The sequence below is a fragment of the Mus caroli genome, chromosome 5 (assembly GCF_900094665.2).
Source record: "Mus caroli chromosome 5, CAROLI_EIJ_v1.1, whole genome shotgun sequence".
Taxonomy (NCBI): domain Eukaryota; kingdom Metazoa; phylum Chordata; class Mammalia; order Rodentia; family Muridae; genus Mus; species Mus caroli.
Window position 1 is genome coordinate 115596260 of NC_034574.1, and position 17097 is coordinate 115613356.

General features: G+C 42.6%; 1 protein-coding gene across 3 annotated transcripts in view; it reads right to left on the minus strand.

The window, feature by feature from the left end:
• Nucleotides 1–17097, minus strand: part of Ift81 (intraflagellar transport 81) — a 73705-nt gene that overhangs the window by 38559 nt on the left and 18049 nt on the right. For all 3 annotated transcript variants that reach the window (XM_021162439.2, XM_021162438.2, XM_021162437.2), the window contains exons 9-11: nucleotides 15227–15390; nucleotides 13732–13827; nucleotides 11917–12063 (exon numbers count right to left, since the gene is read on the minus strand). In XM_021162439.2, coding sequence (XP_021018098.1) covers nucleotides 11917–12063; nucleotides 13732–13827; nucleotides 15227–15390 — 407 coding nt within the window. The remainder of the gene's footprint in view (nucleotides 1–11916; nucleotides 12064–13731; nucleotides 13828–15226; nucleotides 15391–17097) is intronic.

Genomic DNA, 17097 nt, shown 5'->3' on the forward strand with positions numbered 1-17097 from the left:
TGCACACCTTTAGTCCCAGCACTTGGAAGAAGAGAAGAGAAAGACTTGCCCCGTGTGGGGGTGCACACCTTTAGTCCCAGCACTTGGAAGAAGAGGCAGATGAATCTGTGAGTTTGAGGCCAGAGTAAGTTTCAGGATAACCAGGGCTATACAAAGAAATCCTTTCTTGAAAACCAAAAATGATGTCTTTTATTTGCATGAATGGTTTGTCTGCACATATGTATGTGCACTTTCTGTGGCCAGAGGAGGAACCTGCTCCCCTAGAACTAGAATTGTGGATGGCTGTCAACTGCTAAGCAGGTGCTGGGAATCAATCCCAGATCTTCTGGAAGAGCAAATGTTCTTAAGCACTGAGCCATTTCTCCAGCCTCATCATATCTTGTTTTATATTTATGGTGGGAAGATTTTAAACTGGTAGTTGCAACTGAGAACCAAAGCCTGGTGCATTATGGTTCCCATAAGGCACCTCTGCAAATAATTGAGGAGGAACCAATGTAAAAAGAATGTTTTATTGTGATGAGTTCTGTAAACTAGGAATTATGATTCCTGTAATTTCTCACCTTTGTTGTAGCTTTTACTATTGAAATACACCTCAACATTATCTTAAGGCGTTTGCTCACTGTAAGAATTGCTTCTACCGGTGTGGCAACTGGGCCAGGAGGGAAAGGATAGAGGTGCTAGGCACAGAAAGTACCCAGAGGTGGTGTCCTGCTGTGGCAGCAGCACTGCTGAGAACACACTGTGGGGGCCTGTACTACCTGGGGATTCAGGAATAGCCTTAGCAGACAGCTGCTGACTGCCGGTGTGTCCTGGAGTGAATTGGCAGTCTGTCGAGGTGCACTTCTTCCTGGGCAGTGCCAGCTGGAGATGCAGTGAAGATGCACCACTGCCTGCCCCCCCTGCCAATCTGCAGTGAGCCTACACCTTGCCCAAGGAGCAGCGTCAGTCCAACCTCTGGGATGACATCACTAGCCTCCTTTGCACAGGCGGCAGCACCAGAGCAGTAACGAGGAGCAGCTCATCCAGCAGGAGAGCGAGCTGCATGCCCATCTCACCAGGCTCACCACTGTGGAGCCAGAGAGGAAATGTCCCCAGCTATATCCTGGGAACCAGGAGGGAGGTGAGAGTGGTGGCCACATTGAGGCCAAGCATGACAAATCCACGGCAGGCAAGGATGAGCTCTTCTCTCAGGTGAACAAGAAGGGAAAGAAGCGAGCTATCCCTGAATACCAGTGTGGCAAGACTGCTGCAGGAAGTCTGCATCACACTCAGTGGTGTCACCTGTGATGGCAAGGACACTGAGGAGCAACTGTAGGCCTGGTGGCCTCTGGCACAGAGACAACTCATCCCCAAGTGGCCACAAAGGAAGTCACTAATGCATTCTTCCATCAGGATAGTGGAGTAAAGAACTGATGAGACCCCATTCCCTGTCTTGGCTGGCACGCTGATCCAAGACAGGACAGGGACAGGAGCTCTAGTCCCTGCCTACAGTCCATGTTTCTGCATCTGCCTTTCTCCCTCAGATCTACTGGCTGCTCTGAAATATTCTCCCCTCCCCCTTTCTGGGCCCCTGAAATGGAAACTTAAGGGTTCTTTGGAAAGTCAGCTGTGTTCGATGGTGTTTTGCTGGGGCAAACAGGCGAAGGAGTGTTTCAGGCAGACTCATGAAGGAACATTCTGCTGAAGACACAGGAGAAAGGCTGTTCTGCTAAAGCAAGCATGTAAAAGGACACATGATCAAAGAGTCTTTGCTAATGACGCACATGTATTGATCCACCTTACATTGTGTAGTTGAGCTGCATTTGTTGGGACTCCATAGAAACGCACCAAAGACCTTCTAGTGGTGTGCTGCAGCTTCTTGCCGCTTCTGCAGACTCAGGCTGATTGGCCGAGTGATGTCAGCTGAGACAGACGCACATGCTGAGGCAAGACCCATGGAGGACATGTGAAATTTGGAGGGATTATGAAAAGAACTTGACGAACAGTGACAGAGGCTGAGTTTGGCTGAGGTAGCCTTAAATGCTTGCTGGTCTTTCACCTTCACTGCTCTTTGCCCTGCTGAGATACAAACTGAGAACTTCTCCTGATGTCACTCCGGATCCCTCCTACTGACTCGTACCAAGACTGGTGCCTGTTTCTCTCTGCTAGGTACTGCTGCTGATTCGAGTTTGCTCTCCTGACTGTACTGAATTAGACTACTAGTGTATCCATGAAGTGTTTGCCAGTGGATTGAGCTGTCACCGCTACCTGTGAACTGAACTGCCGATTTCCAGACAACACAGATAGAAGGTGCTCCAAAGAACCTTTCTATAAGCAGATTCACTTCTCCACCCTCCCACTCTGTATCCTTTCTTTCCCACTACCTCTGGTGGGTTATAGGCTAAAAGGGAAGCTAAAACATTTAAGAACCATCATTAAAAATAAGATTTGAAAAACTTCTCCTCCCACTTTTAGGCTAAAAGGAGCCTGCTGCTACCACCACCATCCTGGGTCTGTGAGCACTTGGGGAAAAGTGCTTCAAAGTGTTCTCATTAAAGTAACTGCGGACATACTTCAAAAATATTGCTGAATTTTACAAGTCAGACTGATCAAAGAGGTAAGTAAATGACCTTTAGAGGGAAGGGAGGTGGTAATGAAAGTTGTGTGGCTTTTATATTTATTTCTGTCAGCAAACATGGGTTAAAATATCAACAGTGCAATCCATTGTTTAAATATCAACACACTGGTCCTAAATGAAAGGGCTGTTGTTTTGCTACTGACACACATATATTGTTATAAATAATTTTTTGTTGCTGTTGTTCTGATTTTTTGAGACTGGATCTTACTATGTAGCTCTGGCTATCCTGAACTCACTATGTACACCAGGCCAGGCTGGCTCAAACACACAGAGATCCGCCTGCCTCTGCTTCCCAAGTGCTGGGATTAAGGAAGTACACTACTACGTCTGGCAAATAAACGCATCTTAACTTAAACAATTAGTTGAACTTTTCCTTCTTAGATTATGCTTGAAAGGTAAAACCTTGACTAGGCCAGTGGTGATGCACACCGTTAATCTGAGCAGTGGGGAGGCAGAGGCAGGAAAATCTCTGAGTTCGAGGCCAGCCTGGTCTACAGAGTGAGTTCCAGGACAGCCAGGGCTACACAGAGAAACCCTGTCTCGAAAAACAAAACCAACATCAAAAAAACCCCTCCACCACCACTGCCTAAAAACCCTAAATGTTCTTTGCTTAGTTGTAAAAGTTTTTAAAATATATATATATCCTAGAGTGGGGCTGGAGAGATGGTTCAGCAGTTACAAGCACTTAGGTTCTTAGCAGTCACATGGCGTTTACAACCACATAGCTCTGGTTCTAGGGGATCTCCTGCCCTCTCCTAACTTCTGAGGGTACCAGGCACATACATACATACATGTATGTGTACATGTATATCTACATATAGACACACACGTACATGTGCTACACAAACACACATGTAGAAAAACACTTATACACTTTAAAATAAGTAAATGTTTAAAATGTAGATGTGGCGATTTAAAATAGTTCTAAAGAAGAATAATTCCAAAGAAGAATAATTCCAAAGTAGATGTTTCCAAGAATCACTGTAAGCAGCTGGGCAGGCAGCACAGCAGGAAACAGTCCCTGCTATTTGAGCCTGATGGCCTGAGTTCCATCCCGAGAGCCTATGCAGAAAGCCCAACGTGTCCGTGTACATCTGTGATCCTAGCATGTCTGAAAAGTGCCGGGAAGCAGAGCGGAGAATCAGCAGAAGTGCCTGAGCTATGCTGGAGCGTGCAGCTCAGAAACAACAGAGACTGCAATGCACAGGAGACAGGAGGAGAGAACCAGCTCTCAGAAGCTTCCTCCTGTGTCTACGCCTGTGCCAGGCATGTGCATGTGTACACTCAAATTAATACGTAAGTCTTTTATTAAAAGAAATCAGTTTCATGCTAATGAGGCACTTCAGTGGGTGAAGGCACTTGCAGCCATGCCTGACAACCTGAGCTCTAACCCTGGGACCCACAGAGTGAATGGAGAGATTTGCCTCCCTCATGCCATCCCCTGACCTCCACAGTGCTCTGAGCACACAGATATTGTCACATGTAAGCAAATGAAAGGAAGTCATTCCAAAATTTAAGCATTTTATCTTTAAAGACACAGTGTTTCACTGCATGTGTTCATGTGTGTGAACTTGTACATGTATGTGGCTGATATCACACCAGGATTTTATGTGGTGGTGGAGGACACTGACTGGGGCCCTCATGTTTCAGCAGCAAACACTATTGACTGTGCCACCTTCCCAGCCACAAACAAAATGGCAAAGGTGTGCCTGGTGCCTGCGGAGGTCACAAGAAGGCAGGGTTCTGAACCACTGTGTGAATGATGGGAACTTGAACCTGGGTCTTTTACAAAAGCTTAAACAGAGTGCCATCCCAGGCTTTAAACGATTTTAGTAGTAGTAGTATTATCATCATTATCATCATCATCATTTGGAATGTGTGTGTGTGTGTGTGTGTGTGTGTGTGTGTGTGTGTGTGCATGTGCACACATGCACCTAAGTGTGCGTACAGGTTTTCAGAGGCCAGAGGCTGGAGTTACAGGTGGCTGTGAGCTGCCTGATGTGGATTCTGGTCCTTTGAAAGAGAAAGAAGGTGCTTTTAACCAATGAGCTATTTCACCAGTCAAGAGACTTGTTTGAAAAAAACAAGTCATTTTAAAGGGGGAAAATAAAGGCATAGGATATAAGCAATACATTTGTACAAGATAAAAGCTTCCCATTGTGCACTGTAATAGGTCACTCAAACAAATGTGTCCTCATTACAGTGAAATTCCAAGCCTGCCATTGGGTAGAAAAGTGCGATTCAGCACTGTCACCAATCGTGTGCACCACTATACACATGGAATCCAATGTTGTCATTTGGGAAAGAGCAGCGCCCACTGTGAATGCTTAGGTCAGTAGGATTCATGTTTTTCGGTTTAGGCCCGTAGGTGCTAAGGGAACACGCTCTTATGTGGACACTAATCTATCTTCAGGCACTGGTGTGGGTAATGGATTAATGATTTACAGTACTAGCTGTGCCTTTAGGAACAATATTATAGACTCAGCTCCTTCGTGATCGAAATGGAATTTGACAAATGCTCTTTCTCCTTTTACCTGCTTACTGTGTTCCTAACCTTTTACAGTGATGATCAGGATCTGGGCTGCCTTATTCCTGACACCTTGCAAGCCCATCGGGAACTACAAAAGAATTACTGGACTTTCAACCTCGTTCTGAACACTTACATGAAAACAAGAATCTGCCCCTACTCCAAAATTTTTTTTTTGCTTCAATAGCCATCATGAAAATTATATTCTGAGCAATTAAGCTGGAAGGGTTTCACAAGACAGCTACACAATAGGAACAAACGTTCTGCTGCTCACGACTATGAAGAGCCATGCATAGTTTAAAGGAGAAATGAGAAATTCCACCAAGCTCTGAAGTTTCTTCTTACAACAACTGGACCAGAATGAGTACAGTCTGTTCTCAAATCCCATTAGTCCAACCCCCGTGCTAGTTTCCATCTCTCAATTAAATCACATCTTTGTCAATTGTCTAGTCAAATGATATTTAAATAAAAAGTGCATAGGAATAGACTTGAGGGAGCTAAGGAGTTCGGGGACGGGATGCCACCATGTACAAACGACATGCTGTGTTCAAAGATAGCATTCCTATTGGTCAGGCTATTTTTCCGCTCACAGGCTCAGAAGTTTGCTCTCAGAGCTGCTACCTATTCTAAGCAAAAAGAAAATGTTTCAAAGCAACCTTTGTTTTCTGCTAAAATGGCCATCTGTTCACAACACCCAGCATAACCAGTGTAACATAAACACGTACACAGATACTATCCCAACCTTTCCCAACCTGTTAGTATTACATTTTAAACTTTAAATTAGAAAGTCTCAGCAGGCAAGCATGAACAATGTAATTATGTGCATATGGTAGTAGCTAGTTAGCTGTGCCCTCTTTACAGTCTATAATGAACAGTGTTCTATGTGCGGGTTGCAATCAGCCTTAAGCAGAGGCTGGCCCAGGAATGTCTATCTTAAGAGAGCGGACCATGCCCTCCCAAGTCTCTGTGCTTCTCCTAGGAATCAGACCACTAGCTCACAGCTCACTCTAATGAACGCTTTGCCTGCCGTTAATGTTCCAAGAAAAAAGCTGAAAATCTAATATTGCCTGCATCACATACTACTTCTATTATAGTAAGCTGAGCCAAATTTATTTGGTCCAATTTTGTTCTATGTCTTAGGAAACTTTAGGACCCATAGGCCCTGCTATGATAGAGAACAATGCGATTTGAAAGGCTCTAAAAATACGGCAGGCAGGCAGGCTTGCCTCGGCTCACTTGGAAGGGCGGATGATTCAACCACAAGTGTCAAAATTTGGTTCCCAATTTTTTGGGAACTGACAGCTGCAGCAGATCTTGCCAGGATTCCCTTATCTCCACGCTGCTTCTCTTTGAAGTCCTTAAAGAAGATTTCATAATCTTCCCTATTTAGCTCTAGGATTTCTGGTGGTGGCTGCAGAATGAAATGCTTGGCTGTTTTTAAAGCTGCTTATAATAGTATTTGACTAAGCACATTTTTCGAGCTGCTGAGATTCTGGTGATGGTGGGGGAGAGGGTGCAATGGGCTGCACCCAGCGGTGACCTCTCAACACATGGACCAGGGGAACGTATGCACCCTTCAGGTTCATTTGGTGCTTTAAAAGAATTTAGACCCAAAAGACATACTCCAATCTGAATGAAAACCCTGGGAACATAGCCTACAAGCTTAGATTGTTGACTAAAAAAAAATGGCAAAATATCACACCAAAAGAATTGGCTACAGGCTACCATATTAAATAACAAGTTTAACCTTGTGATCACGAATATAAAACTACTTAAAGATGTAAACAGCCCTGGCTAGGGTGAAGAATGATTAATTTTTCTCATCAAATGAGGCTTGCAAAATAGTGCCAAGACATTTGTTAATACGCATAGCCTGATTTAAAACAAAAACAAACAACTTTTCAATGGACAGGCAGATCTCTGTGGGTCTGAGACTACCCTGCTCTATATATTGGGTTCCAGGCCACCTAGGCTGCACAATAAAACCATGTAGATAGAAATGGAAGCAGGGGATGGGGGGAGGGAGGAAGGAAGCAAGGAAGCTTTCATTCCAAGTGTCTGGTACCCAGGCCGCATCTGTGGTCTGTTTCCTGACTTGTGAGCTCAAGAGCGCTACAGACTATAACCGTCCACAGAGACTGCTGTCAGCATAGCATATGCTGGAGAAGGCCACAGTGACCGTGTGATCAGGATGACAGCATCAGGGAGTGCATCCTGGATGAGGCTCCACTTCCTGCTACTTGTAGAGAAGCCCACTGACAGCAGCACCTGCCACCAACGACACCGACGTGGTCCTGCCTTCTCATTACTGCAGCTACTGGTGTAGCTGCTCTAGCTCCATCCCAATACTTCTGTGTAATACATGTAAACACTTCAAAACAGAAAAGGTAAGATCACTTAAGACCTTGTTCCAATACTCAAAGTTGTCTTAATTTGGAATAATGGCAGTGACTTGAACTTTAAACCATATATGGATTTATGTTATTGTTTAGATTTAAATTTTATTTTTATTTTATGTGTGGAGTGTCTGCCCAACTGTGTCTATGCATCACATAAGTATGGTGTCCACGAGAGGTCAGAGGAGGGTGTTGGATCCCCTGGAATTACAGATTCCATGTGGATGCTGGGAATTGAACCTGGGATCCTCCAGAAGAGCAGCCAGTGCTCAGAAACACTAAGCTGCCTCTCCAGCCTCCATATGAAGATTTTAAACTAGAATCTAATATCAAACTGACTTACAAATTAAAATGTGTTTTCTCTTATAAGTGATAACATTTAGAAAAGTCACACTGAGATATTCCTATATGCTCTGTGGAGGGTGATTCCCACTTACTTTATTCATTGACTTTCACTCTTAATTAATTAACTAATTAATTTAGCTTTAAGACAGGATCTCTTTATGTAGCCCTGGCGGTCCTGGAACTCACTCTGTAGACCAGGCTGGCCTCGAACTCAGAAGTCCACCTGCCTCTGCCTCCCAAGTGCTGGGATTAAAGGTGTGTGCCACCACTGCCCAGTAACTTTCAAATCTTTTTAACATGGAATTTTACTCTCAAACAAAGTCTTATTTTCAGCCCAAATATGTTGTTCAGATAAAAGAACTGAGGTGGCTGTTCTCAACAGAGGATGAGAACATGCCCCACCTGTCTGCTGAGACACTTCTTCTAGATGTTGCCCTGCTATAGTGTGAAAATACAATTTTGAGCTTGAGGAAAGGCTATACAAACCCCAGACACTCTGAGCCACTCAAAACCCATAAAAGTTACAGAAGAAAACATTAATATCACCTAAATTACAAAGTATCTGAGGAAAACAAAAGAAACTAACACCATAAAGCAATTTGTTAACTCAAATAAGAAGTAAGCTAATAGTTAAAACTGTTTCCATGGCTAGAACGAATAAAACTACCTTAGAATGTGTCAAAAATATATGCAATTATTATTTTTAGAATCTACACAGGTGTTTGGGGAGATTCTTTGGCTTCTACTCAAAACAATGCTACTCAAATTTCTCAAACCCACAGAACAGTATTTCTGTGTCTGTCTCCAGAGATAGGCCTGACATGATTTAAAGATGCATTATCACTTGTCTCTCTCTGGGAGGGTTGTCTTGGGGATAAGAAACAGTCCGACTTTCATACTATAATAATCTATTCAGGAAGCTGGGCAGATTAATCAGCTCTGCAGATAAGTGCACTGGCCGCTCTTCCAGAGGACCCACATGTGGCTAACAAGTCTCTGTAACTTCAGGGGCTCCACCTCCTTCCTCTGGTCTCCCCAGACACCAGGCATGCACATGGCACATAGATACACATACAGAAAAAACCCACATACACATAAAAAGTTTGAACTGGGCATGGTGCTTCACTGATCTTCTACATGTCTCTTACTCTAATTATACTAACAAGATGACCATCACAAGTACATTCCTATTGTTGGACATCCATCACCAAAGATATGGGTATTTGAGGTTTTTGTTAACTTGTTTGCCATTCATTTTATTTATTTATTTATTTATTTATTTATTTACTGTTACCAAAGGTATGTTTTTAAAGACTGAGCACATGATAATGGCTCAGTGAACAGCTGCTACAATAATTCTTACCAACACTGTCTTACTCCATCTTGAATCTAGGTTATGTATCAAGTAGAAAATTATTTCATAGTTTTCTAATAGCTCCAGTTTGAATGCTGCTCTCAAATGTTAAGCTGTGAACTAGAATTTTAGCTTCCACAATATCCACACAGTGATAATGAGACCAGAGAAGTCTCAGAAGCCAACGCACCGGAGCGTCTGGTGCTCTACGGACCCTGTAGGCACTAACGCAGTCAGTCTTCATCGTGAGCAGGGAAAACACACCTAGTCGTCTGGCATTAACCACTCTGTACACTCTGTACATTCACACTTGCCGACGTGTGCCCAGTGGATGAGTAGCACTCAGAGGACTCCTACGTGCATTAACATCCCCCGCCCCCCCATAGAATGATGGCTCCACGTGCGACGTGGTGACTCAGCCCACTTTGTAAGAAGCTTTGATATCAAATATTTGATGTGGTTTTCCTAGAGACCATCATCCCCATTTTACAGATGGAAAATCCTCAGAAAAGTCAAGAATCTTTTCAAGGTCAGTAAAAACATAGACTGTACTTTGGACAAGTCTCAGCTGTGCAATGCTCTCCCTGGATGCACTTAACCGGTAAGCTAAGGATGAAAATCATGTCTGCACGAGAAGCTCTCGAAACTAGCAGCTCTGCTTCCTCGTCCTCACTCTGCATGAGGTTCCGTCATGGCATCCTTTACAAACACTACACAACCAACCCATCCTCCCTCCTCCCCCACCTTCTCTCAGAGTCTATGTAGTCCATCCAAGCTGGCCTGGCACTTGCTATGTAGCCCAGGCTGGCCTCAAACTTCTGACAATCTTCCTGCCTCAAGGTACTCCTGAGTGCTGTGTTTACAGGCACGAGCCACGGCCAGCCAGCTTCATGCCACTATCTCCTAACACCTCTCATCAAGTGCTTTGACAGATAACATTTTAAGTAAGAGGGGTTTGGGGGACTACCATGTGATGCCAAATAAGAAACTCCAGAGAAGGCCGCCTATCTTACGTAATGTTAAGTAGAGCAAGCTTCCTCCCCTTGCCCATATGGTCTATCCTCTATCAAAGTTGAAAATAAAATTGATCTACCAAGATTTGTTCTTTAGAAATTACGCATAATGTTCCCCAATACCTTCTGTTCTTTTAGGTAAATGCCAAATAATTTACTTGATTTGTTCTAGTTTTGATCACACATTTCTCAAAAATTAAGTTGACCATAGCAATTCCAAAGCTATCTTTTTCCACTTAAAAAGTATTCTTGGTCTGCCGTCAGATACCTCTACACAACATGATGTCTTGAAAATAAAGGCTTACAGCTTGGCACTGGGTTCTTTCCCCCACATATGCATAGAGAGAATGCCCAGTGAGCCTGAAGCAGGATCCACGACACTGTGGTCACAGCACTTGTCCTGGAACTGGGCCTTCACAGTTGATAAAAACTAGGAAGCAGGCAGGAGTCTCCTATCCAGCTCCAGAAGGATGTTTCAACCCCATGCTGCTTCACTAGAGGTGCTACTCCCCTTTAGACTAAAAGCCACATGGAAAGCCAATCAGAAGCACAGGGGAAACACTCTGCAGCAGAGGAAGAGTCCATTTGTGCTGGGCACAGTGAAGGAACACGGCCAATTTTTCACAGTATTAACTCAAGAACTTCTCAAAGTCCAAAATGAGGTTTGGCTATGTGCAGCTTTTCGAAGGGTCCTCTGCTGGGGTCTAGAAGCTAAAGAACACAGGCAAGGTGTTGGAGTCCAGCTGTGGCCTGCCACTTGAACTGCTGAGTAAGAAAGCACTGGGCGGAGATAAGACTCTGGGCTTTATTCAAGATGTCTGGCTTTACCCTCAGCTGCACTTGAGCTAACTTTATGGAAAACAATGAAGAATAGTATTTTTGCTGTTCGAGTTCAGCCATCAGCAATCAGGATTAACTGCCCCACTAACTTACAAGTCTGACGCCATAAACGCAACTATTAAAGCATTGCTCAAAATGCAAAGGGCATAGGAATGTAGCATTTTAAAACAGATAAGCATGCAGGTTGAGGTCACATTGACGGCTGTTGGTCAAATGCATACTACTGACCGCAATTTAGTGATAAAGCTTTCTTACTTCTTTATTAATCAACAAAGACAAATTCTTATTATCTATTTGATTCTACTAGGTTTGCTTTCCTTTTATAATTTAATACTTAAATAAATCCAATATTAAGTCATTAAAATGTAAAAGTACTGGTGATGGAGAGATGGCTCAGAGCACGCCCTACTTTTCCAGAGGACTGAGTCTGGGTCCTAGCACCGACATCAGGTAGTTCACAACTACTGTGACTTCAGTTCCACGGAACACAACATCTCTGGCCTCTGCAGTCATGCATGCTCACAGGCACACACTTCCCCACACACACTCACAAGCACACCCCCCCACACACACACACAATTTAAATCAAAAGACAAGTGAAACTCTGGAATACTGTTTCACAAAACACCAGTCTTTCATATCTTATATCAAGAAATTGTCAATATTACCTCAAAAAAGACAAAACATTTAATACTTCAGCTTTTGTAACTTTTACTAAATGAAATTAACTTCACACCAACATACACTTAAGAAGTTAACCGTGTCAGTGATCTGGAACAAAACTTCACTGTCATAACCTTTAGTCATGGGATGCTTCAACTTACCTCATCTCCCTTCAAAACCTCAGTGCCGTCAAACTCCCGGGTCTGGTTTGTCTTCACCAACACCTCTCTCTCCAGGCTGGCCAGCTTCTCCTTGGTCTCCTGCAGCTCCTCAGCTTTGGCTTCTTTCTTACGAGAAATGATGGATGCCTAGTTGGATATTTAATATGAGAATAAAATAGTAAATACATTCAGTTTTCTGTTATCTTGTGAAATTACCTTTTGGGGGAGGATTTGCACCAATAAAAATTTTCAGGGTCAGCTTTGCTGCTCCTGACCAATACTGCCTGCTCATCTGGCCCTTCTCACCAGTGGGTGTTTACCATGAACAAACATGGATGGTCAAACTCACAACATTCTGAAAGACAAAGGCCCTGGGGAAACACTCAAACCCCCAAATATGCACTAGAGAAATACTCAAGCCCTCGAGTGACAAATGCTGAGAGGCAATGAAAACACCTTCCAGGGAGGGACGCGGAGCAAGACCCAGTGTACAGTTTGTACATTTCCACCCACTGGAAGAAAATAAGAATACTTTCTTTTCAAAAATACCGTGAAGTGCAGCTCACTAAAGTTAATACCAATATTTAAAAAAACAAAAGGCCAAACTATCTACTACATTTGGTACATTTAATAAACAATTTATTTTTATAAGATATTTCTGTTAAATGTATGTGTGTATGCCTCAGTGTTTGCATGCACCATGTGTGTGCGTGGGCCCATGGAGGTCAGACGAGAGCACCAGAACTGGGGTGACAGGAGGCTGTCAGTGCCACAAGGGCACTGGGAACCAAACTGGGTCCTCTGTGAGCAGCACTTGCTCTGCACCACTGAGCCATCTCTCCAGCCCAAGATTCACTCGTGTGTGTGTGTGTGTGTGTGTGTGTGTGTGTGTGTGTGTGTGTGCGCGCACGCACACGCACGCGTGCGTGCATGTGCGCACATGCACATCATGTATATGTGTAGGTCCATGGAAACCAGAGGTGATGAACCCTTTGGAGCTGAAGTCACAGGCTTCTGTGAGCTGCCTGACCTGGGGACTGGGAACAAAACTGGGATCCTTGTAAGAGCAGCAAGAACTTTTAACTGCAGAGGCATCTCTCCAGCATTTTAATAAATAAGATATAGGTTAAAAGTCAAACATCAGAATCATCAGAATTGTACATATTATTTACATAATCCAAATGGATGTTCTTAAAGCTGAAAGAACATTTAAATGAGCTAGAACTCTGGAAATGTTGTTTTCTGTCTTTTATTTATTTATTTATTTATTTATTTATTTATTTAATTTTGAGAGATGGTTTGTGTTTGTTTATTTTTTTGGAGAAAGGGTTCCTGAATGTGGTCCTGGCTGTCTTGGAACTTGTTATGTAAAGCAGACTGGCCTTGAACTCATAAAGATCCTCCTGCCTCTGCCTCCTGCATTAAAGGCAAGCACCACTACACCCAGCCTTCTAGAATTTTCTTAGATTCTTACAATATTATCAGCCAAATTGTGACATAGTACAAATTCGAAAGAGTAAAACAAACACGACAGGAGATGGGTACACTGTGCACAAACCCCTTAAAAATTCTATTTTTCTTTTGATTAAAAATAAATAAAAGGGAAGTGATGAAGGAGCATTTCCCCTCATGCAAGGACTCCATGTTAAAAGACAAGGGAGTGAAGTGCACTCTGGGTGGGAACTGAGCTCTCACATAACAGAGACATGAGACTCCCTCCCAAGGTCAAAGTGCCCAGCACCACCTTGAAGCTATGAGTTAACTCCATCAGACAAGAAACAGAAGAACTTCCCAGGCAGTTACCAATCGCCTTACCTGTTGCCTGTACAGTGAGAGCTTGCCTTCAATTGGCTCATTTCTCATCATTTTCTTTTCAATCAACTGATTGATCTCCGTGTTTACTTCATTGACCTAAATCAGTGTAAAAGTTAAAGATGTTAAAACTCTCCCTGACAGCCAGGAGTGGTAGTACATACTTGAAACCCTAAGCACTAGGGAAGCTGAGGCAGGAGGATAGATACTTAAGATTAGTTTCAGCTACTCAGTAGAACTCTCTCAGAAAAACCAAGCAACCAATCAAATAACCAGACAACTATACCAACATCCCCAAGATTATGTGCACTAAGCGAGCTCGGCCTAGCAGCAGGCCACATTCAGCTTGAGTTTATGTAACAGTTATCCATTACAGAAGTCACCAGGAGCAAAGTCCCAACTACTGTATAAGTCGACTATTGTGAGCACTTTTAGAAACAACTTAAATTTAATAATAAATAATATACAATTTGATTACTTCTACAGATGGAATCAGATATGTACACAATCCTGAAGCATTTATAGGAATTATTCTTACATTATTATATGAAATCTGAAGTTACCCACATACCTCCGCTGTGACTTACAAATCACCAGGTAACAATGTGAACCCAGTCAGACATTCCCCAGAGGCAGAAGACAGGGAGTTCACGGACCCAGCTGAAAGCTGACATGGAACATGTAAAGCTCACTGATGGACACCATTTATACTACTCATTAACCCTTTCCAAAGTAATGACACCCGCCGGGTAACACCAGTCCTTTCTACAAAGAAAAGCAAACAAGCCAACCACGGCTGGGTATATCCATCCTTCAAAAGCCTGAACCCCCTAACCTGTGACCTCCAATGTAAGCCACATCTGACCTGAGTATCCATGTTGCCTAAGTGAGTTAAAAGGGCAATGTGTTCAGAATGAGACATTTAACTGGAGAGCTTATTAAATACATCAAAGAGTCATCAAGTAAAAACCTTTCAATCAATTTTCATGAGAACTGTTTTTTTTGTTTGTTTGTTTGTTTGTTTGAGACATGGTTTCTCTGTGTAGCCCTGGCTGTCCTGGAACTCACTTTGTAGACCAGGCTGGCCTCGAACTCAGAAATCCACCTGCCTCTGCCTCCCAAGTTCTAGGATTAAAGGCAGGTGCTACCACTGCCTGGCTGAGAACTTTTAAAAATATACAAATGATTAGTGTTTTATTTATAGGGAACAAGATGTTATAATACATTAGCATCCAGTGGATTCTGAAGCAAAGTCCAGTCAAAGTACACATGAGAAGTACACATTTTTTGTTTTATACTTAAAGACAAAAAATGATAATATATTATGATTATTCTAAAGAATACAACATTCTAGAATCTCCACAAGGACAACAGATCAGCAGCGCTATCAACCCTTAGCCAAGGCTAGCTCTAGAGTCACAAGGAGGACACCACAGGAAGAGTACAGGTCCTTGTCACAGGACAGATACACTTAAACTATAAGAAGACCATCACTTACTTTAGTCTCAAGTTCGAGAAGATCAGAGTGGCCCATAGCTGGCTCAGAAACCACCTTTTGTAAAAAATGTAATTCCTTTTTCTTGCTTTCTAGTTCTTTTGGAAATTTTTCAGTGACCATGTATGAGTTAAATTTTATCTCCTCCTCTAGCCTCTTCATTAAACCTTTAAAAGACAAAGTAAGTGAAAGTTTAGTTCAAAAGGGCAGGTATTGTGATATTCCGCATCCTGCTTTGTGATCAGAACGAGGAGTGGGGCTATGCATTAAAGCTCTCTGTGCAGCATCTATACAGTACCATAGAGATCACTGAAGTCTTTCCGGGTTAATTAGTATGAGTATAAATCATAACTTACATAAAATATTTAGATCGTTAGAGCAAAAGTGTATTAAGATCTTTCTAACTTTATAAACTAGTTCCTTAAATTACGAAATACACAAATAATAGTTACAGGAGCAGGTCTATCAGTGTCCTATTTCACCTTCTATGTATTTAAGAAACCAGTGGGTCAAAGTAAAACACAAATTTCCCCCAGGAATTCTCCTACACATGGATATTTTATTCTTCTTTCTCTTCCCTTCCCTTTCCCGTCTTTGTGTATATGTGTGTGTTCTTATATGCGTTATTTTTCAAGACAAAGTTTCTCTGTGTAGCCCTGGCTGTCCTAGAACTCACTCTGTAGACCAGGCTAGCCTTGAACTCATAGAGATCCTCCTGCCTCTGCCTCCCCAGTGCTGGGATTAAAGTCTTGCCTGGCTTCTTAAACTTTGAATAGATCATAAACAGCAACGCATGGTACTATGCCAGCTTCAGACCAATGCAGACAGAGCTAGAGGTCAACAAGTTCAAATCCGGAGAAGAGAAAGAAAAGTGCCCACTTGAAAAAATGTTTTAGATTTAGTTGCTTTTAGTTTTTTAAAGTATTAATTTATAGTAAATATTTTTAAGATTTAATAGTTTTCTTACTTTGGCAGATGTACAACTATATACAGATTTTCAGTGAATAATGGTTTTATTGTAAATTCCCAGCCTGGAGAGATTTACATAGTTTATTTCTGATCTTTCCGTTACACATTTACAAATTCTGGCTTGACTTTTAAAAATGATGAGTTTCTAGCTTAAGTAACCTACGTATAAGATTGCATAACAAATCTGGCCCAAAGCCTTACAATTATTTTTAGTTCTGCTGTACAAATAGGACATGTAAAATTTTATTAATGCAAATTCACGAGTTTTCCATTCATTCTCTCAGCGCTCCCCCCACTTCTTTCCAGGACTGGAGAAGGTAGAGGAGGGAAGGGTGCACTGGGGTCCTCTCAGGCGCCCATCCCCACATGCCTTCTCACTAACTCCCCATCCCATCTTCTTTGTCATGTCCAGGCAGTTACATACTTCCTACAAGCACAGGTGCATGGAATCAAAGTCTAAAATGTTTTTTTACACATAAGACTCTTAAATATTATTTCTATTTTTAATAATTTATTTTATTCTGTGTGCATTGGTGTTCTGCCTGCATGTAGATCTGTGTAAGGTGTCAGGGCCCTGGAACTGGAGTTACAGACAGTTGCAAACTGCATGTGGGTGCTGGGGCTTAAACCCAGTCCTCTGGAAGAACAGCCAGTGCTCCTAACCACTGAGCCATCTCTCTGGCCCTAATTACTTCTCTACTTTAAAAAGTTTTGAAAACACAAATTAACCCTACAGTAACAAAAAACAGATCAATACCTGCTTGAGGAAGGGGACAGGACCAGAGGAGGCATTGCAAAGGCCACAGTGATGAGAGGCTTGTCAGCTATCTTGATTAAAGGCTGATGGCAGTCTGGGGAGAGAGCTGAGAAGCATGACAGAGTGCCTGCTCAGCATGCATGAGCTA